The following is a 21,977-nucleotide window of genomic DNA, read 5'->3' on the forward strand; positions in this document are numbered from 1 at the left end:
CTCTGGAACCCAAAACAGGGAGAGCACTTTCTCTTTATCTAAGTGCGTTAGTTGCTTCAGTCATGTCCCACTCTTTGCGACCCCAGGGACTGTAGCCTGCCAAGCTCCTCTCCATGGAATTCTCCAGGCAAGAATACTGGAGTGAGTTGCCATTTCCTCCTCCATCTCTTTATCTAAGCCTCTTCCAAAGAGATAGCCTTACTTCTTGATATCCTGGGGCTGTGTCACACCTACCACAAATAGGATGTGGTTTGGAGCTACTAAGCCAGTCCCTGTCTCCCACTGGGTCCCTCTCTAATCTCTGCCACTTGCCAAGCAATCAGCCAAGGTCAAGATACTGACTCTGGTCTTGGGAGATAAAACAGATGTTCCTGAAATAGATCAAATCTGAGGCCTTGGCCTCATTAGCCCTGCTCTAATTCCTGAGGTCAGCTTGGGGCCAGGGTGGCAGCAGCAGGGTCTAAACTTCATTCCTGAAAGGGCTGAGAGCTTTAGACCAAGACAACCCCCACCCTTCCTGGTCTTGCCCGCTGGTGCCTCCCCTCTTTGTTCCTGGACATTGGGACACCAGGAAAGAAGTTAGCCCTGCCCAGTATGGATGGCCTCAGGGAATGGGGTTGGTAGTAGCAACTATTTAGGAGTTTATTTCTTGGCTGGCGCACTGTGTGGCGTGCAGAATCTTAGTTCCCCAACCAGGGATCAAACCTGTACCCCCTGCAGTGGAAACCAGCGGACCACCAACGAAGTCCCTGTGGCAGCTGTTTAGCGAAAAATATTTAAACCCCAAATCAACTGGTCAAAATGACAAAGTGACTGGGATGAAAGACAAGTCTGTGTACTTGGCAATGATTTCTGAATTTGGAGACTTTTGAATGAAATGTTCATAAGCCCACCCTCGGTGCCTGTGATGTTTGAGCTGCTGCTGATTCTGAACCGCAGCCTTGCCTCTGAGCATACACTGAGGCTGCATGTACTTTTTACCAGAGCTCTGACTGCAAGATAATGTCACGGAGCAGTACAAACTACTTAAAAATAAAAGCCACTTAAAAGATACAAGTAATTGAAAAAAAAAAAAAAAAAAATGGTGAGACATGGCAAAGTGGTCAGGGAGGTACTGCAGGCTGAGAATGAACTGGAACATTAAAAAAAATACACAGTAACTTAAAAAGCAATAAAAAAAATGTGTTTGAAATCGTTCTAAAAATGGTAAAATCATCCAAGTGTGCATGAAAGTTATAAAAAGTCTTGAAAGTTATAAAAGTGGTTGGAAATGTTTCTTCTGGGCCAATTTGGTTTTTGACAATTTACTTAGAGCTGTAGCCAAATTAAAAAGTTCTGAGACTACATCGGCAAACAGGTTTTTCCAGATGGTGGATTATGGTACAGAAGTGAAAATGAATAAAATCAAGTCGCACGTGCTGATATGGGAAGGGCTCTAAGGCACCCAGCTGAGTGTGAGAAGCAAGTGAGCTGCACAGTCAGATGTTGCATTTGCTAGATTTACCTGCTAAAACCTCCCCATTAATCGAAACCATGTGCATTTTTTTTTTACCATGTGCGTTTTTTAAAACTTTATTTTATTGAAGTATAGTTTCTTTACAATGTTCTGTTAATTTTTGCTGTACAGCAAAGTAATTCAGTTATATGCACACACACATGTATTTTCTTTTACGTGTTCTTTTCCACTACGGTTTATTACAGGCAATAGTTCCCCATGCTATCCAGTAGGACCTTGTTGTCTTTCTATTCGGTGTGTATTAATCATAGTTGGCACCCGCGAATCTGCAGCTCCCACTCCGTTCCTCCGGTACCACCCCTCCCCTTTGGCAACCAAGTCTGTTCTCTGTGTCTGAGTCTCTTTCTGTTTTGCAGATAAGTTCATTTGCGCCATAGTTTAGATTCCACATAGAAGTGTTATCATGTGGTATGTCTTTCTCTTTCTGACTTACTTTATTTAGTACGATACTCTCTAGATCCATCCATGTTGCTGCAAATAGCATTATTTCATTCTTTTTTATGGCTGAGTAGTATTCTACTGTATTTGGTTGGCCAAAAAGTTCATTTGGGCTTTTCTGTAATGTCCTGTGGAAAAACCCAAATGAACGTTTTGGCCAGCCCAATACACCACATCTTCTTCATCCACTCATCTGTTGGTGGGTATTTAGGTTGTTTCCATGTCTTGGCTACTGTGAGTAGTGCTGCTATGAACATAGGCGTGCATGCGTCTTTTGGAATTATATTTTTCCTGAATATATGCCCTGAAGTGGGATTGCTAGATCATATGGCAACTCTATTTTTAATTTTTAGAGGAAGCACCATACTGTTTTCCATAGTGGCTGCACCAATTTACTTTCCCAACAACAGTCTAGGAGGGTTCCCTTTTCTTCACACCCTCTCTAGTATTTGTTATTTGTAGACTTTTTAATGATGGTCCTTCTGACTAGTGTGAGGTGGTACCTCATTGTAGTTTTGATTTGCATTTCCCTAATATTTAGTGACTATGAGCATCTTTTCATGCGCCTATTGGCCATCTATATGTCTTCTTTGGAGAAATGTCTATTTAGGTCTTCTGCACATGTTTTGATTTTTTTTTTTTTTTAACTAGGTTATATGAGCTGTTTGTATATTTTGGAGATTAAGCCCCTGTTGGTGGCATCATTTGCAAATATTTTCTCCCAGTCCATAGATTGTCTTTTTGTTTTGTTGATGGTTTCCTTTGCTGTGCAAAAGCTTATAAACTTGATTAGGTCCCATTTGTTTAGTTTTGTTTTTCTATTGCCATGGGAGATTGACCTAGGAAAACATTGGTATGATTTATGTCTGAGAATGTCTTGCCTATGTTCTTTTCTAGGAATTTTACAGTGTCATTTCTTATATTTAAGTCTTTAAGCCATTTTGAGTTTATTTTTGTGTGTGTTGTGAGGGCATGTTCCAATTTCATTGATTTACATGTGGCTGTCCAGCTTTCCCAACACCACTTGCTGAAGAGACTGTCTTTTTCCCATTGTATTTTCTTGCCTCCTTTGTCAAAGATTAATTGGCCATATAGGTATGTGGGTTTATTTCTGGGCTCTCTAGTCTGTTCTGTTGATCCATATGTCTTTTTCTGTGCCAATATCATGCTGTTTTGATTACTGTAGCTTTGTGTATTGTCTGAAGTCTGGGGAGGGTTATACCTCCTGCTTTGTTCTTTTTCCTCAGGATTTGGCAATTCTGGATCTTGCAGATTATAGGATTATTTATTCTAGTTCTGTGAAAAATGTCACAGGTAATTTGATAGGAATTGAATTAAATATTTAGATTGGTTTGGCTAGTATGGCCATTTTAACAACATTCATTCTTCTAATTGTGAGTATGAGATGTCTTTCCATTTCTTTGAATCATCTCTGATTTCTTTTATTAATGTTTTATAGTTTCAACATATAAGTCTTTTACTCCCTGACCAGGTTTATTCTTGTTGGTTTTTTTAAAATTTTTTTTGGATGCAGATTCTAAAGGGGATTTGGTGTTTTACATTCCTTTTCTGATATTTCGTTGTTAAAGTGTAAAGAAGTGCAACCAATTTCTGTATGTTAATCTTGTATTTTGCTACCTTGCTGAATTCATTTATCAGTTTTAGTAGTTTTTATGAGGAGTCTTTAGGATTTTCTATATATAGTATCGTGTCATCTGCATATAATGACAGTTTTATCTTTTCCCTACCAATTCGGATACATTTTATTTCTTTTTCTTATCTGATTGCTGTGGTTAGAACTTCTATTCAATATTATGTTGAATAGAATTGGTGAGGTGGGCATCTGTGCTTGTTCCAGATTTTAGTGGGAAGGCTTTCAGCTTTTCAGCATTGAATATCATATTGGCTGTGGGTTTGTCATAAATAAACTTTACTATGTTGAGATATGTTCCCTCTATACCCACTTTCTTAGGATTTTTTTTTATCATGAATGGATGTTGAACTTTATCAAATGGTTTTTCTGAATTTAAGAAGATGATCATGTGAAAATTACATACATTTCTAGACGTCCATGAAGGAAAAAGGTCTAAACACCACAGGGATAACAGGAGTAACCTCTGGGGGAGGGGATTAGGACTGAGGATGAATATAAAGAGGAAATTTAGAATTACCTCTAAAGTTTACATTTTTTCCCACCATAAGTGTATATTAATTATATAATTCAAAATACATCACATTTTTAAAAAATGGCTAAAGCAGTCCTAATTTAGCTTGAAAATGAGTTCGAAATTGAAAATGTTCCCATAGTAGGAAAAATCCATCAAACTTAGAAATGAACAAAAATGCTTAACATTTCATGAAATGTTACATAACCATCTTCTAAGATACACCCAGAGTATTAACACATGACCTGCCAGTATAACACATGGCATGTCTGGGAATATTCCTCTCTGTGCTGAGCATCGATTAGTTTGGAGCTGATGGATCCATAGGAAGCTGTGGTTGGGGGCGTCTTGGGAGGGAGTGGGCCCCCCCGTGCCCATGCCCGCTCTCCCCTATCTCCAGATACTACCTGTGCCTGCAGCTGCGGGCAGACATCATCACAGGCCGCCTGCCCTGCTCCTTCGTCACGCACGCCCTGCTGGGCTCCTACGCCGTGCAGGCTGAGCTGGGCGACTACGATGCCGAGGAGCACGTGGGCAACTATGTCAGTGAGCTCCGCTTCGCCCCGAACCAGACTCGGGAGCTGGAAGAAAGGATCATGGAGCTGCACAAGACATACAGGTGAGAGGACCTCCACCCAGGCCTCCCCTGGCTCCTCGGCCCGTTGGCCAGAACCTTCCTGGCTAGACCCTAGAGGCTGTGCTGTAAGAACCCCACCTGGTTCTGCCGCTAACGTGAAGTGTGTCTGAGAGCAGATTATCTCATCAGAGGGGAATGATGGCAACTCACTATGTGACCTTAAATGACTTCTGCATGGGTGCGATAATTCCCTGGCCTTGGCCTCTGAGAATCGGTCTCTTGATCGGCCAATTGGAGATGACACAGTAATAACTATTATGTGTCCCTGGGTAAGTGTCCTAACGTCTCCATCTTAGCATAAAAGTCAAGTTTACATTCTAAAGCCAGACAATCAGGTTCACCTTTTGGCTCTGCCACTTTCTAACTAGGGCATCTTGGGCTGGTTGTTTCACTTCCCCATGCTTCAGTTTCCTCATCTATTCAGTGGGCACTAATAAAATCTATGTTATAGGGTCCTAGGGGTGCTAAATGGCATGTATTAGAGACTCACTGCGTGTAATTGTTGCTCTGTGATTTGAGGGGTTGAGTCATTGATTGTGCAGTGGAAGACACCTTGTTCCAGGAGTTAGAAGGTAGTTAACTAGTTGGGTGATGGTGGGCTGGCTAATTAACCTATCTGCCCCATTTTCCACCTGTATTAAAAAAAATTTTTTTTTTCCCACCTGTATTTGTAAGGACATAGATTATCAGTGTTTCTCAACTGCTGGTATTAGAGTAGGAGAATTCACTGTGTGAGATGTTTGGGGCCCCTGGACCCCAGGCCCTAAATGCCCATAAGACCCCCTCAGTCTTTGTAATAATGGAAATGTACCCCCCATTTCCAAATCCCTGCCATGAGGGTGATATCCTCTCCCTGAGGGTTCCATGGAATTAAATGGTCCTTTTAAGCTGGAAGCACTTTGAACTCCAAGTCCAGGCTTATTAGGGGAACCCAGTGTAATAAAGATACGAAAGTGTTAGTCACTCAGTCATGTCTGACTCTTTGCAACCCCATGGACAGCCCGCCAGGCTCCCCTGTCCATGAGATTTTCCGGACAAGGATACGGAGTGGGTTGCCATGCCCTCCTCCAGGGGATCTTTCCCACCCAGGGATCCAACCAGTGTCTTTTATGTCTCCTGTGTTGGCAAGCAGGTTCTCTACCACTAGCACCACCCAGGAAGCCCCTTAGTTGAGACATGTGAGATCTAGTTTCCGACCAGGGATTGAACTCGGGCCCCCTGCCTTGGGAGCATGGAGCCTTAGCCACTGGACCAGCGGGAAGTCCCCAGCACTTCAGCTTTAACAGCTCTTTTGACTTAAAGCAGACTGACCTCTAGTGTCTAGGCATCCATGCAGCAGCTCCCCAGGGTAGACAGAACACAGGAAACTGAGGATATAAGACAGATGGAAGCAAAGTGGTTGGGAATACAAACATGAAGCCACATTGTCTGGATTCAGATTCTGACTTTGATACTTAATAACTGTAGGCCCTTAGGCAAGTTATTCAAGCTGTCTATGCCACAGTTTCCTCATCTATCAAATGAGAATAGTGATATCTTCCTTGTGGGCTTGCTATGAGGATTCACATGAGTTAATACATGTTAAGTTAACATGTTAACAGTAACCAGCACATAGTACTCAACAGATATTAGCCGTGCTAACTGCAGAGCGTGCAGTTTCCTGGCAGCTAAAGCAAAGAAGGAGCGTGGTGAATTACATAACTCTTCTTTTCAGAAAGGAGAATGTGCACCTGTTCTTCAGGGGAGATTAAATGGTTTCTGATACAAAATTCTGGGAAAAATAGCTGATGTGGGTACTAATTCAGGAGCCCCTGGGTGATTATAATAAGCAGTATCAGTCACACGGGTTTCATTGTCGTGAAGAAACAGTATTTATGGTTCACGCTTAACCCAATGGCAGAATGAGGCAAAACTCTAGACTCCTGGCTGAGCCCTTGAACGCTTCCTGGAGGAAATAGGACTGGCCCTGAGCTTTGGCAGGAGATGAGAGTTCAGTGGGCTGAAGCAGGGGGCTAAGGGCACACCATTCGGCACTGAGAGCAGAGGGGAGGGACCCGGAAGGCCCAGCTGCACTGTGCTCCGGAAGCTTTGCTTCCTGGAATCCCAGGTTCTGATCATAGCCACCTTCAGTTGGCAGGACTCGGGCCCAGGCCTTTCCTATGGCCATCACTGATCACTTTCTTTCCCTTAGGGGCATGACCCCAGGAGAAGCAGAAATCCACTTCCTAGAGAATGCCAAGAAGCTCTCTATGTATGGAGTAGACCTGCACCATGCCAAGGTACTGCTGGGGGCTGGGATTCCCCCGGTCTGGGAGTGCCCCCCGAGGGACTACCAGGGCCTTCCGGAGGGCTTGGTGTGCCAGTCTTCTCATTTCTCATTCCTTGACGCTCCATAACCCTTTACTTCCCCATGACCCTTATGATTTTTCTTATTATTTATGAACCTGTCTGTGCTGCCACCAGATTGAGAGCTTCATGAGGGAAAGACATGGGTCTGAACTCATTTCTGTATCCTGAGCACATAGCATATGACTTAGTATGCCTAGGTACCACTAAATGTTTGCTGGGTGAATGAATGATTGAGTGACTGGTGGAAAATGATCGAACAAGTGAGTGGGTGAATCAATGACAGAGTGAATGAACTGATGGCTCTGTGAGGGATACATCGGGGCAACTCCCCATGGATGCTCAAACCCTGCTCCTGAGGGCTCGTTACAGGCAGAGCCCAGAGAGGGGTTGTGGGGTGGGTGGCAGGCTGTCCTCAGGCTTGGACCCCAGACCTGACCTTGCACGGCCCCTTCTCACACAGGACTCGGAGGGCATTGACATCATGTTAGGAGTCTGTGCCAACGGTCTGCTCATCTACCGGGACCGGCTGAGGATCAACCGCTTTGCCTGGCCCAAAATTCTCAAGATCTCCTACAAGAGGAGTAACTTCTACATCAAGATCCGGCCTGGGGAGGTGAGCCTGCCTAGGGAACCCCTTCTTCCGTGGGATCAACTATGGGACCCTGGCAGCTAGACCTGGGACTTTTCCGACCTGGGATGCATAGATGGAGGTGCTAGGTGAGGAGAGGGCCCTCTTTTGCTAGGGCTCTCTACATAGACATTGCACTTTCGGTGTGTGCCTGCACGTGCGCGCGCGCGCGTGCGCGCGCACACACACACACACACACACACACAGCAGTGTACCTATAAAGACAGCCACATAGAGACTTCCCTGGTGGTCCAGTGGTTAAAACAATGCACTTCAATGCAAGGGCCGTGGGTTCAATCCCTAGTCAAAGAAATAAGATCCCATGTGCCATGTGCGGCAAAAATTACTAATAAAAAGATAACCACCTATACTTAATAAAAAGATAACCACCTAAGTATATTGATCTTACACAGATCAATGAATGTATGCCCATATCTGGGCTTCCCTAGTGGCTCAGTGGTTAAAACCTCACCTGCCAATGCAGGAGATGCGGGTTCAATCCCTGGGTCGGGAAGATCCCCTGGAGAAGGAAATGGCAACCCACTCCAGTATTCTTACCTGGGAAATTCCATGGACAGAGGAGCCTGGTGGGGCTACAGTCCATAGAGGGTCTCAGAGAGTCAGACATAACTGAGCAACTAAGATAACAGCAGCACCATGTCCATGTTCCCGTGTTTTGCTTACATGGGTACTCGAGTGTGTACACATATGAAGGTACACACACACATGCAAACTTGAATACTTCCACCCTCCACATCCCATGCATCACAAACTCCACTTTGTTCTAACTCTAGAATTAGGGTGAGCCCTTCTGCCTCTGGCCCCCTGTCCACTGCCCTGACCACCATCTTTCCCCTCCACACTTCCCCTCTCCTTCCCACTGGTCCCCCAGCCTCCATGGTCATGGTAGGCCTTTTCCCTCACAGCTGCTTAAGAGTCCCTTCCAGCAGATCAGGCCAAACCCACCCCACTCCCACTCCTCACTTGAACCTTTCGAGGGCTCTCTTTGGTGCTTGGACTCAAGTCCTAACTCTTCTGCCCACCTGCCTCTCTCACATGTCTCTGCCCTGCCGCCCCACACCAATGGCACTCCAGCCGCTTGGGGCTTCTATTTTAAGTAAGCAAACTCTCACCTGTCTGAGCCTTTTGCATCGATGTTCCCGCTTCCTGAAGTCCTCCGCCCCTCCTTCTCACAGAGCTTTGGCTCCTTTCCCATCCTCCAGCTCTCTGCTCCAAGATCCCCTGTGTAGAAAGTGTTCCCTGATAACCCTTTCTTTCTTTCTATTTATGTATTGATTTGGCTGCACCGGGTCTTAGCTGTGGCACGTGGGATCTTCGTTCTGCATAGCAACATGTGGAATCTTTTAATTACCACATGTGGGATCTAGTTCCCTGACTAGGGATCAAACCCGGGCCCCCTGCAGGCGGAACACAGAGTCTTAGCCACTGGACCATCAGGGAGGTCCCTGATCACCCCTTCTAAATTAGCACCCGACCCCCGGGCCTGCTCAGACATTCTGTCACATCACACATCTCTGTCCATTTCCTTTGTGCCCTTGTCAGTGTCTGAGATGAGCTTGTGTACTCACTTATTATCGATCCCCCTACCCTCCCCCAACCCCTGAGAATCTTCTGTTTGGTCACCATGGTGTCTCTGCTGCTTAGCCCTGGACCTGTCACAGAGTAAGGGCTTAACCCACCTGATTGATTAAATGAATGAATAAATGAGATATATATATATATATATTGTTTATATATATATTTATATAAATAAATAAGCAGGCCAGAGTCACACAGGCCTGAGAAGAGGTGCAGAAAGCCTAGACTGGCGGCGGGAGTGGGCCCAGGCCCTCCTTCTGACCCGCCCTCCCTGGTTTTGCAGTACGAGCAGTTTGAGAGCACGATTGGCTTTAAGCTCCCGAATCACCGGTCAGCCAAGAGACTGTGGAAGGTCTGCATCGAGCACCACACATTCTTCCGGTGAGCCTGCGCCTGGGCGGGGTGGGTACTGGGGCTGAGTTAGAGGCCGTGTGAGTGGATGTGGGTAGTGTCTGTGTCCTGTCCATAGAAGGAGCCAGTAGGGACTCTAGGAAAACCCTCCTCCTCCTCCTCCTCCTCCTCTTTCCCCAAGCCTCTCCCCTTCTGGACCACTTAGAGTTGTAGGAGGAGAAGGGGGCGACAGAGGATGAGACGGTTGGATGGTATCATCAACTCAGTGGACATGACTTTGAACAAACTCTGGAGATGGGGAAGGATAGGGAAGCCTGGTGTGCTGCTTTCCATGGGGTCACAGAGTCAAGACATGACTGAGCAATTGAACAATAAGAGTTGTCGTAGCTGGTGGGACAGCGGGATGGAAGGCCAGCTGTGGTCCAGCCTTGGGTCTGGCATTGCAGGTCTGGTCCTCCCTCCTTACCTCCACCCCTCCATCCCTCCCCTGCAGGCTCGTGTCCCCTGAGCCCCCACCCAAAGGCTTCCTGGTGATGGGCTCCAAGTTCCGGTATAGCGGGAGGACCCAGGCACAGACGCGCCAGGCCAGCGCCCTCATCGACCGGCCCGCGCCCTTTTTTGAACGTTCCTCTAGCAAACGGTACACCATGTCCCGCAGCCTTGATGGAGGTATGCCCCGCCCTGGAGGTTGGGGGAGAGGGGTGTGTGGAGGGTACATCACACTTGATTTGCACCAGGCCTGGAGGCCCAGGAACACTCCTGCATCAGTGGGTTAGTTCAGCCTCTGGGTTCCCCTCCTGCTGGAATGTGACACTGCCAGCTCTCTGGGCTTCCCACAACTTCCCTGAGCTGTGGCCTTTTGGGGTCCCTGGTTCACCGTATGGTTTTCTGGGCCCCCTTCCTAAGAAGCTGAGCTGTTCACAGCTTGTCACCATACTGGAATGGTTTATTGTAACTGCACTGAGGAGCTGGTGATGTCCTACCGGAGGCAGAGTTATTCCCAATCATTTTTTTGGTTCCACTGGGCTCTGGACATCTAAACACAGGGCACTTTCCACCGCCCCCATTTCTGTTGAGTTGATAAGGGCCCTTACTATCAATGAGAATTGCCCGTACTGAGGCCCAGAGAGGTTGTGTAATTTATCCAAGGTCACACAGCCAACAAGAGATGGATTTGTGATTTGAACCCAGGTTCTAAAGCTGTGGAATCAGGAAAGGACCTGGGGCTGGAGGCAGCTCAGTTGCCCTTGTATGAAGTAGACCAGGGTTTCTCAAAATGTAGCCCCAGAACCAGCTGTGAGCTTGTGAACTTGAGGAGTCTTAGACCTTGATCTGATCCTACTAAATCAACACCCCTTAGGGCCCAGGACTGTCCAGGATATACACACAAGTTTTTAGGAGAGATTCAGGAGCCCCATGGGGCTTTGGGAGTTAAGTAGATCTGAGCTCCCCTGCATTGGAAGCACAGAGCCTAAACCAGGGAAGTCCCCCAAAACATAACATTCGTGAGCCAACACTGATCGAATTAGCTCACTCAGTGCTAGCCACTTCTTCTCTTAGACACATCAGTTTATTTGTTCCTCCTCTCAGTTGTCAGAATTAGCTACTGTTTGTGGATGAAGCAACTGAGGCCCAGAGAGGTTGTGTAATTTACCCAAGGTCACACAGCCAAGAAGAGATGGAGTTGAGATTTGAACCCAGGCTCTAGTGCTATAGAGTCAGGAAAGGAGCTGGGGCTGGAGGCAACTCAGTCACCATCCACGTGACCTGGGAAAGCCCACTCACTCCTTGGGGCACTGGCTCCTTATCCCCAGGGTGCTGGGGCTGTTTGAGTGTCTGCTCTACTCCAGGCGTGGCTGGGAAGGTGGTGGGCTGGCTCCCAGTCCCTGCGCCTGGGAGATGACTCAGGTGATGACTCACACAGCTGCCCGGCCATCTCTGCCCACTTCAGCAGAGTTCTCTCGCCCAGCCTCCGTCAGTGAGAACCACGATGCAGGACCAGACGGCGACAAGCGGGAGGAGGACGGCGAGTCTGGAGGGCGGCGGTCCGAGGCTGAGGAGGGAGAGATCAAGACCCCCACCAAGATCAAGGAGCTAAAGGTACGAGGCTGGCTTTCTTGTTTCCTCTGACCTGGGGGGTCAAGAGGCTGATCCTGGGTCTAGGCTCAGCCTTGACCTTCAGGCACCCCCCGCTGTGGCCAAGCAGCCTGCTGTGCGGTGCACCATGGACAGGGCCTTGCCCTTGGGCCATGCTCCGTACCTGGAATTGCCAGGTGGGGTGGGGCATGCTGCCCACCCTGTACCCTTCCCCTCCTTTGGCCCTGCTGTCCCGGAGGGGCACTCTGCCCCCTGGTGGACTCTGGCCTCCTCTTGCTCACTCCTGATTTGCCCCTTTGCCTCTGATCTGGGTCTGCACAGCCTTCTTCCACCCATGATGGGGTGTCCCTGCAGACCATGGGGTGAGGTTCAAGTGTGACACCTCCTGCTGCCACCCCCGTCTCCCACCAACCTGTGCACATGCTCATGCAGGCCCACATGGCCTCAGACTCACACGCGTTCACTCATAGTTGTATACCCCTCTCACCCATAGGGTTATGCACCCAGACGTGCAGACAGCCTGCGTGCGCACACAGGCACGTGCACACACGGGTGTAGTGTGTTTCTATCACGCACCTCGGGAACACAGGCCCCTGAACACACTGCCTGCAAGAAGCGTGACTTTCCAGAACCCCTACGTCCCATTGGCTGAGTGCAACTGCCCGCTTTGCCTGTGGTCCTCCCACCCCCTTCTTGGCCTTCTTGGGCTCCCTGCTTCCCGCACCTTCTGACGACCTCACTGCCCTGCTGGCGGCCCAGCCAGCATCCCACAGTGCTCCGGGCTACCTGCTAGACCAGGGCGGTAACGGTTGTCTCTAATCCATTTGCTCTACTGATCCTGCTGGTTCCTTTCCTCCTCCCATGTCCCGCTAGCCGGAGCAGGAAACCACGCCGAGACACAAACAGGAGGTACTGCAAGGGGTGCCTGTCCCCACCCACCCAGCCATTCATCGTTTGTCACCACCGTCCATCCCAGGCTCATATCCCGGCTCATATCTCAGCTTCTTCTCCACTCCCAGCCATCTCTCTCCATCACCCAAGGCCACCCGCCATCACTCCCTCCCTGTCTTAAGCTCATGGATAGACTCCCTCCCCTCAACAACCAGCCATGCTCCCCTCTCTCCCTATCCCTCCCTCCCCCAGCTTCATGCTCTGCCTCTCTATCCCATGCTTGCTTCCCACTTGCTGATCATCCCCACTGGGTCGCCATCCCGATTCTTGTGATCCATGATTCCATGATTTTATTGAGCTCATCTCCACCCCCATTTCCCTCAACCCCTGTCCCAAACCCTTCCTTAGACTCCCCTTCGTCCACCACTGTCTTGTCATGCCTCTACCTCATCTGTGTCTGCTGCATCCCACCCCAAACTGCTTTTTGTATCTATTGACAGCCGGATGTGGGTGGTGGGGTATGGGGGGTGGAGCCTCAGAGCACATCTGTCTTCTCAGACCCCTGGCGCGCCTCCCACCACCCTGGTGGGACCGCCCCTGCTCCAGCTCCACCAGGACAGCTCCCCGCTCCCCCTCCCCCTCCCCTTCTCTTCTTCCTCCTATTTTTTGATTCTCTCAACTTATTCCTCCTGTGTTAACCATACCTCCTTTCTTTCACATAGTCTCCAACTCTTCCTTTGAAACTTAACTGCCAGAGAAGTGGGTCTATGGGCTGCTGAGGGAAAGATCAGAGGCTGGGGCATCAGAAGGGTCTGGCTTCTGGGGTCCTGAGATCTGGGTTTCAGCCCCAGTTCTGCCACTGATTCTTTGAGGGTCTCGGGAAAGTTGTCTCAGGCCCCAGCCCCCTGTCTGCACAACAGGGCATTCAGATTAGGTTTCCCCAGGCCCTTAGCCTTCGGGGATCCACCGCTCCCTCCAGCCTGGGGGAGCACCACATGCCCATAGGGCCAGGGCTGCCGCTTCTGGATGGAAGGTCACCAGCCATGTCTTGGGTTCATGGTGGCCCAAGCCCACCATCCTGTGCACGCTCTCTCAGATTTGATTGCTCAGACAGATGTCGTCCTGGGGCAGCTTTGCTCAGGAAGGGGTACAGGAGGTACAGACAGATGTCTGGAGGGGAAGCAGAGCCTCCGTGGCACTGGTTTCTTTCCTGAAGTGACTTCAGAGTCAGTCCTGGTGGATCCTTGGATGTCAGACATAAGCCCAGGGGAAGCGTCTCGCCTTGTCAAGGGCGAGCTTGCCTCCCAGGCAGTTCCAGAACTGCTGATACGACTTTATCATGAGCTAAGATTGTCTGTTTCTTGTCCTGAATCCTCAAACAGCTTTGCAGATAAGGGTCCATGGGCTTCCAGCCCACCTGCCCTGCCTCCAGAAGTGGGCAGACCACTTCCGGCTTCTCTGCAAAGGCTGGTCCTTGCTTGAACTCAGGGCAGATTACTGCCTCATGCTGTACTGGCCAGAGCTCTGACCTGACAGTTTAATAAGGACACACCTCTGACTCCAGCTATACCAGGCTCAGTTCCTGTGCCCAACCTTGGGACTTACCTCCCTTCTTCCTGGTCTCTAACGGTAGTCTTCCTGAGCACCTCACGGAGCCCCAGTTTCTCCATCTGGCTGTGTCTCACCCTGTCTGCTCTTGAGGAGTGGGTGCCCACAAGGTATCTGGAAGATCCTGGGTGGTCAGGGAAGGTAGTGGCTCACAGCAGAGAATGCTGAACGTCATCTCTCCCCAGTCCCTGACGTGGAAGCAGGATGCTTTTTCCTGGATGTCCCTGGCTTTAGAAAGGCCCTACAGAGCCTGAGCAGTGACACACATTGGGCTAAGAGGGGCCTAGACTGAGAATCCTACTTAAACACAGTGGTCCAAGGCTTGGCCAGAAGTGGGGACCAGGATCCAGGGAATGACCAGAGCAGCCCAGTGAACAGAGTTGGTGAATCCTCACTGTGGCTTGGAGTAGTAGCCAGAGGAAAGGCACACGTTATGAAACTTAACGGAACTTTACCCAGACCCGTGGGATTTGAGTTGACCTAGGTGCTCCCAGGCCAGGAGCCAGTCTGGGGAGAAGAAAAGGTGGTACTTGGCCAGACATCTCCTCTTCTTGATCTTGAGTGCTTTTTGTCCTTCTGTCTGATCTTGAGTGCTCTTTGCTCTTCTGTTTAATCTTGGGTGGTTTGTGCACCTGTTGGGGCTTATCATCCTTGCTCTGCTTGGCTATGGAGTGCTGTGAGGGTAAGGCGGGGCCATGGATGGGACCCACTTTGCTGATGGAGGGCGGTGATGGGGACCATCACCATCTTCACCCACGCCTTGCATCCTTCTCTTGGAGCTGTTCCTCTGACAGCTGACTGTCCTCTCCGTGTACCCCTAGTTCTTAGACAAGCCAGAGGACGTCTTGCTGAAGCACCAGGCCAGCATCAACGAGCTGAAGAGGACCTTGAAGGAACCCAACAGCAAACTGATCCACCGGGATCGAGACTGGGAGCGGGAACGCCGGCTGCCCTCCTCACCTGCCTCCCCCTCCCCCAAGGGCACTCCTGAGAAAGTCAATGAGGTAGGTCTCACCCTGAGCCCCTCAACTGGGGCCTTGGATAAAGATGGTGGGGAAGGTTGCCATGTCCTGACTTATCACTCCCCTCCACACCCCACTGCTGCATAAGGTGGTGATGGGAATGGCGCAGTGGGTTAAGCCAAGAAAGACAAATTTACGCTGTCTTGGACTCTTGGGCCTCAGGGAGCACCTTGAAATGCTCTAAAGACTCACTGTAGCTGGGAGTATTTCCCTTCCATCAGCCAGAATATAATGGAGAAGGGGGTGCTGGTTAGAAATGCAGGTTCTGGGGCCCCACATCAGACCTATTGAATCAGAATATTTGGTGGTAGAACCGTGGAGTCATCATTTAAACAAGGAAATCCTCACACATATCCTAAGTTTTAAGAATCCTGGCTGCTCTGTCCAGTAACCGCACCTTTTTATGCCTGTGGTGAAAACACGGCTGGGTGGTGGGGGCGGTGTTCCTTCCTGGGAGGATCCTCAGAGCCCACCAGAGGGGACCAGGTCCTTTAGGAAAGGCAGAGCTGTTCTTGATGCTCCAGGAAAAGGTCCCACTTGACACGCCTGTCAAAGTGGAAAGCACGGGGTGTTTTTTCAATGGGAAAAGAGAAAAATAGGCTCTTGAGAATTCCTGTATTTATAATCCCAAACCGTTATTTTTAGTGCTGCTACATCTTGGCACTCTTTCCCCCCTGTTGACACTCAGGTGTTTTCTCTCTAGTGCTGCTGCTCACTGATCTCAAACGCATCTGAGGTCTAGACTTAGAGTGGGTTTATATAGTGGCTCTGCTGCCTGCTAGCCGGCTGACTCTGGGCTTGCTACTTAACCTCTCTGAACCACTGTTAAGTAGAGATAATAAAAGTCCCTAGTTCCTAGGACAGTTGTGAGCAGCCAATGAGACAAAGCAGGGAGGGACCGGCAGAGGACCTAGATACTCCGTGTGAGTTACTTCTTTCATCTGGAGAGCCTTGGGACAGAAAGTTAATTTCAAATCAGAATCCTTTTGAAACTTGGGAAAGACCCTGGAAACCTACTTGGTCCAAGGTCATCTTACACACAGGGCACAGAAAATCAGAAAGGGGAAGACCTTGGACTTAATCAGTGTCATAGCTGCTAGAAGAGGAGCCGGAATCTGATTTTCTTGTGACCCAGGCCATTGTATTCGCTATTAAATCACAGCTGCCTGGGAGCAAGACCAAACCATGTGGAGACCAGGACAGAGTCAGTTGTGCGTGTGCTGCCCTTTAATGCTTTGAAAATTGGTGACGCAGCTGTGATCTAATAAGCGAGCCTTTGATTGAATCAGTACTCCTGTGGCCTTGACATGCAGGGTGACGGAGGGCCTCATCCAGTGAGGCTGCTGTAGGAGCCCCCTGGTTGGTGATTCACAAAGTCACGGGTGCTCTGGAGGCCTTTAAGTCTGGTGCCATGGAGGAGGGCACCTGTCTTCACCCTCTGAGGGCTTCTGTGGTCCCCACTGGCACCGTCAAGGACGCTGAAGACCCTGCATGGGGCTGTGGGGCTGATTTAGTGATCCGGTTACATGCCCCTCTCCTAACTTCCCTGAGAGACTCTTGTCCCTGGTGGCCTCTGTTCAGTCCTGAAGTCGGAGAAGTGGATGCTCAGGCTTCTGAAAGGGTCGGACTCCAGCTGAGAAGGGAAGGCTGAGCCCAGAACAGGGCTCTGGAGAGTAGAGGTGCCTCTGAGGAGGTGGGTGCCCCACCTGCTGGTGACAGCTGGAACTGCTAGAAGGTGCATCTTATTAGAAGGTGGAGTCTCTTCTACCTCCCACCGCCCCGCCGCCCCTGTAAGAAGCATAGTGCCTTGTCTGGTCCAGGAGCTAACCTCGGAGCGATGGACAATTTAACTGGCTTACAGCTCTCACTGGCATTTAGAGGCCCTTGGAAATTTGGGAAATGGGAGGAGCTGTAGCCCAGGACTGGACTGTGTCCTTGGGCCGGTGACATCACCTCTCTGAGCCTCACTGCCTAGTCAGCCCATCTAAAAGGGCACCAAAATTGCCACTCTACAGCACTGCTGGGAAGTTTGAATGAAATAATGGGTATAAAGTGAAAGTCGCTCAGTCGTGTCCAACTCTTTGCGACCCCATGGACTGTCCATGGAATTCTCCAGGCCAGAATACTGGAGTGGGTAGCCTTTTCCTTCTTCAAGGGGTCTTCCCAACCCAGAGATCGAACCCAAGTCTCCCACATTGCAGGTGGATTCTTTACCAGCTAAGCCACAAGGGAAGCCCTAATGGATATAAAAAAGCACTTTGTAAACTGGAAAGTGCTGGCCGGTCACGGGGCCATTGGCTGACGGTAACTAGGATCCCTGGTCCAGACGTGGGCTTTCTGGGTCTATCTGCAGGTGTCACTCAGAGCTCCTAGTGGCTCCTCATATACTCTGGGGCCCGTTCTGGGTCAGTGGGAAAGTGGTAGGAACTTAAACCAAAATGGGGACCCCATAGTATAGAGTTCCCATCTGCCAAAGCCAGGTTTTTGTTCCAAAGATAACTTTTTTACAAAAGCTTTCTGTTTTGTATTATAGTATAGCCAGTTAACAGTGTTGTGACAGCTTAAGGTGAACAGTGAAGGGACTCAGCGATACATATACATGTATCCATTCTCCCCCAAACTCCCCTCCCATTCAGGCTGCCACAAAACATGGAGCAGAATTCCATGTGCTATAGAGTAAGTTCCAAAGATAATTTTTTAAAAGGGGCTGAAACCCAACTGCAGGATTGAACCATTGCCTCAAAGACACCCAGGGAAGACTTGGCTCAGAGTCCCAGTACAGGACTCCAGACTCTCGAATGAGTGGCAGGTGATGGGGAAAGGCCCGAGGTCCGGTGCTGGCTGGCAGCTGACCATGGGCCTCCCTCCCCTGAATGGCTCCAAAGGGCAGTTCCTTTCCACCTCACCCCACGGTCCCCACATGGCTCCTTCATGACCTAAGGATGCGGGGTTTACAAAGCTGGGCTATTCACAGACTGTGTGTGTGTCTCTCCTGCTTTTTCTCTCTCCCTCTCTGTCTCTCCTTCCCTTCCTCCCTCTTTCCCTCTCCTCCGGCCCTGGGCCTCCCCCGCAGTCCCAGAGGACCCTGGACACCTCTCAGCAGGACTTGGCACCTGAGCCTGGGACGGCCATAGGCTTGGAAGTGTTCACTCAGAAAAGCCTCGCAGCGTCACCTGAGGTTACTGTCACCACCTCCCTGCCCACCCAGAACCACCTTCATGGTCTTAAGAAAGCCCTTTCTCTGGGTTGAGGGGGTTGGACCAGGGTCTGTCCTGCAGGTGGGAACAGTGGGTACCCCATGTTATCCACATGCTGTGACAAGTGAGTGTGCCCCCTCCCAGGGATCCATAAAGGGCCAGCCCATCCCTCATCCGTGGTTTCTCAGGAAGGACAGGACTGAAAGCATTCAAGGGAGACAGAGTAGTCTGAGGAGTCACCTTTGGCTTAAAAAGGGCAGGCAGAAATGACCTCTCCAGCACCACTGAGGCAGGTGACCTGGAGGCAGACTCTGACTGCTAGGCTTGGGATCAGGGGTCGCGGCACCTAACTGCTTTTGCCCTGAGGTCTTGTCTCTGCTCAGAGGCCTGAGTGAAGTCTAGCAGTGGCTTGTTAGTCCATCCATCCCCTGCCTCCACCTTCTCTAAACTCCACGTGGAGCTTGGGTCTATCAGGGTCTCCAGGCAGGTAGAAGTGAGTGTCTTTCTCCAGAGAGCATCCTTGGGGTTGTACGGATGTTGTTCAGGCAAGCATTCTAAACTAGGAGGGCATTGCTTCTGTGCTCATGACGACAACAGGCCAAGAGCTCTCAGAACTTCTTGTGCCCCTGCCTGGAAGCCAGACGGACTCCAGGTCCAGGGCAGGGGGTTGCATTGTCCCTCTCTACTGGGACTTTGTAGACTGACAGGGTTGGAAAGGATGACCAACTGATCGTCTGGGCGAAACTTCCTTCTCCCTGATAGCCAACACTTCTCTGTTGGCAGAGTGTGTATGAGGGCATGTAGTATGCTATACTCCCAGAGGAAAATTTTGTAACTGCTAGAAGTGTCCAGGAGCCGTAAGAGAGAGATGAGTCAGCTACATAAATGGTAAAACATAACTCACAGTTCCATTCTGAAATTTTCCTCAATGTAAAAATAAAAACAAAACCAGGAGCACTTGAGAGAAGTTGGACAGGAATCAACAGCATCCCAAGGTTAGGGAAGCAGTGATGTCTTGGAACACAGAGATATGAGTAGAGCCAAGCACTAATGCCCTTGTTTGAGGCACAGCATGCATCCTTCACCGGCATCCCCAAAATTGTCTGTCCAGCCTCTTCTACAAGGCGGGGCTCTCGCCATTCTTAACAGTATCCCATTTTGTCTTCAGTCATCCTTTGGGAAGTTTACATATTGAATTATAACCTGCCCTTCTGAGTCACCTGCCCGTGAGCTGCTCTGCCCCCTGGCACCTGTAGATCTGGTCTGCATCCTCCTCCAGGAAGACCCTTCAGAGTTGAGCATCCCTTTTACATCCCCAACTCCCACTTTCTTCAGCAGCTTCTACTTTGGTTTCTAGAGGGTTCCTTGTCGTGGACCTCTGCTTGGGGCGGGGGCATCTCCTGTAAAGAGCAGGGCCTAAAATGTGATCCAGAGCTCCAGGTGGACCCTGAAGAGACTGGAGTCAGCAGAATCCTGGCTGGAGATTTTCTTCCTGTGGGCTTGTGTGGGAATGTAACTGCCCCGGCTCCCAGCTCCCAGGTCCCTGTTTCTGTCTCGGGGCCAGTCTTGCTGCAGTGGCCCCATCTGACAGCAGGGGGCGCTCTGAGCAGACACTGAAAAAGAATAGCTAGGGAGGCTTCTCTGACATCGTCCATCCCGTGAATCTGGTCAGAGGGCCAAAGCGTTCCTCTTTTTGTTCAGTCTTTTTTTTCTCTTCAGGATTTTTACTTGTTATAAACAGAGCTTCCTCTTCCCTCTGGGAGCCTCAGTTTCCCCTTCTGAAATAAGGGTAACAGGACCTGCCTTGCAGGTCTCCATTTGGATTAAATTTAATACTGTCTCCAAAGGGCTGACATTGCCTGGCACATAGTAACTAAATACAAGGGCGTGTTTCCCTTTTTCTTCCTGCAGAACCTTTCTGTTCTGTGCTAGCTCCCACCCCACTCAACCTAGTTCCTAAGCTTCTGGTTTCTAGAAAACCAGAGGCATGGCCTGGAGACCCTGATAGACCCAAGCTCCACGTGGAGTTTAGAGAAGGTGGAGGCAGGGGATGGATGGACTAACTGGTCTAGTTTCCAGTTAGACTTGGGGCAGGAATGCTCCAGAAGGGGTCTCATGGACTATCTTTGGCTATCATTGATTGCCAAGCTGTTGATGTCAGTACACGCTGAAATGGGAGCGGCTAAAGCTGCCTGCTTCCCAAATACAAGAGAAAGGAGGCTTTGTAGGCTCTCAAAGTTCTTCCCCCTGGGATCGTTCAAGTGCCGTTGTCCTGAAAGCTTTACAACCTGGAGAAAAATCTCAGAAAATGATGCAGACTTTATCTGGACCCTCCCCATTCCTTGTCTCTCTCTTTCCTGTTGACAAGATTCTTTTCATGAGGTTTGATTCCCTGAAAGTCATGGAGATTTTGCTAAAGTGGATCTGGGGAGTGGAGGTCAGAGGGTTGATCATGCTCCCTTGATCCTTCAGAATGCTTCAGATCTTCTGGGATCTGACAGATTCCTCACCAAATGCTCACCCGCATCAGAGCACAAGCTCATGGAAACTTGCCCCCTTCTGTTGTTGGGAGCAATTTTCATCACATCTTACCATTGAGCTCTTCGTAGGATGTGGAGTCAGAGACTGGGTTCTAGGCCTGCCTTTATCTTGGGCTCACTCTTTGACCTTGAGCATGTTGCTTACTTTCCCCAGGCCTCAGTTTCCACACCTGTGGGCTTGAGTCAGAGCAGTGGTTTCAAAAGAGGGAGGCATTCTGGGGCAGTAGGGTAGCCCAGACCTCCAATGTCAACAGGGCAGTCCAGGATCCATGTTACATACTGAACTGCCATCAAGATTTCATGTGAAGAAAGTATTGTGTGGTTGCAAGATTAAAATCCCAATGGCCTTCTTGCTTTTTTTTTTTTTTCGGTCACACTGCTTGGCTTGAAGGATCTTAGTTCCCCAACCAGGGATCAAACTCAGGCCCCTGGCAGTGAAAGCACTAAGTCCTAACCACTGGACCATCAGGGAATTCCCAGCCTTCTTGCTGGTTTTTTTTTTTATAACCATTCTAAAAGTCCATCCTTCCCTCCTTAAGTGTTGTTTGAGAAACTCTAGGGAAGGCAGAAGGCTGTCTCATTGATGGTTGATTGTGACACTCAGTGCTTCTAACTGATGATGATGCTTGGATCATTAGATGTTTTTCTTCTCTGATGTGTTCTGGTCAGTCCTTTTCCACTCTTTCTGTGAATTTCATTAGAATTCTCTAAGAATGTGTGTGCTTAGTCACTCAGTCATGTCCAACTCTTTGTGACTCCATGGACTGCAGCCCACCAGGCTTCTCTGTCCATGGGGAGTCTCCAGGCAAGAATAGTGGAGTGGGTTGCTATGCCCTCCTCCAGGGGATCTTCCCAACCCAAAGACTGAACCTAGGTCTCCCGTACTGCAGGCAGATTCTTTACCAACTGAGCCACCAGGGAAGCCCAAGAGTGGAGTAA

At 49.5% G+C, this 21,977-nt stretch overlaps 1 protein-coding gene across 23 annotated transcripts in view; it reads left to right on the forward strand.

Annotated features, from left to right (window-relative positions):
* The window catches only part of EPB41L1 (erythrocyte membrane protein band 4.1 like 1), a 172,655-nt gene that overhangs the window by 124,318 nt on the left and 26,360 nt on the right, over positions 1-21,977 (forward strand). For 9 of the 23 annotated variants that reach the window (XM_061437459.1, XM_061437461.1, XM_061437463.1 and 6 more), the window contains 9 exons: positions 4,520-4,738; positions 6,948-7,035; positions 7,566-7,718; positions 9,616-9,713; positions 10,177-10,352; positions 11,635-11,783; positions 12,654-12,689; positions 15,101-15,283; positions 18,375-18,479. In XM_061437459.1, the coding sequence (XP_061293443.1) occupies positions 4,520-4,738; positions 6,948-7,035; positions 7,566-7,718; positions 9,616-9,713; positions 10,177-10,352; positions 11,635-11,783; positions 12,654-12,689; positions 15,101-15,283; positions 18,375-18,479 (1,207 nt within the window). The remainder of the gene's footprint in view (positions 1-4,519; positions 4,739-6,947; positions 7,036-7,565; positions 7,719-9,615; positions 9,714-10,176; positions 10,353-11,634; positions 11,784-12,653; positions 12,690-15,100; positions 15,284-18,374; positions 18,480-21,977) is intronic. The other 14 variants (XM_061437454.1, XM_061437464.1, XM_061437466.1 and 11 more) reach the window with 7 other exon arrangements.

Source organism: Bos javanicus, chromosome 13 (assembly GCF_032452875.1).
Source record: "Bos javanicus breed banteng chromosome 13, ARS-OSU_banteng_1.0, whole genome shotgun sequence".
NCBI lineage: Eukaryota > Metazoa > Chordata > Mammalia > Artiodactyla > Bovidae > Bos > Bos javanicus.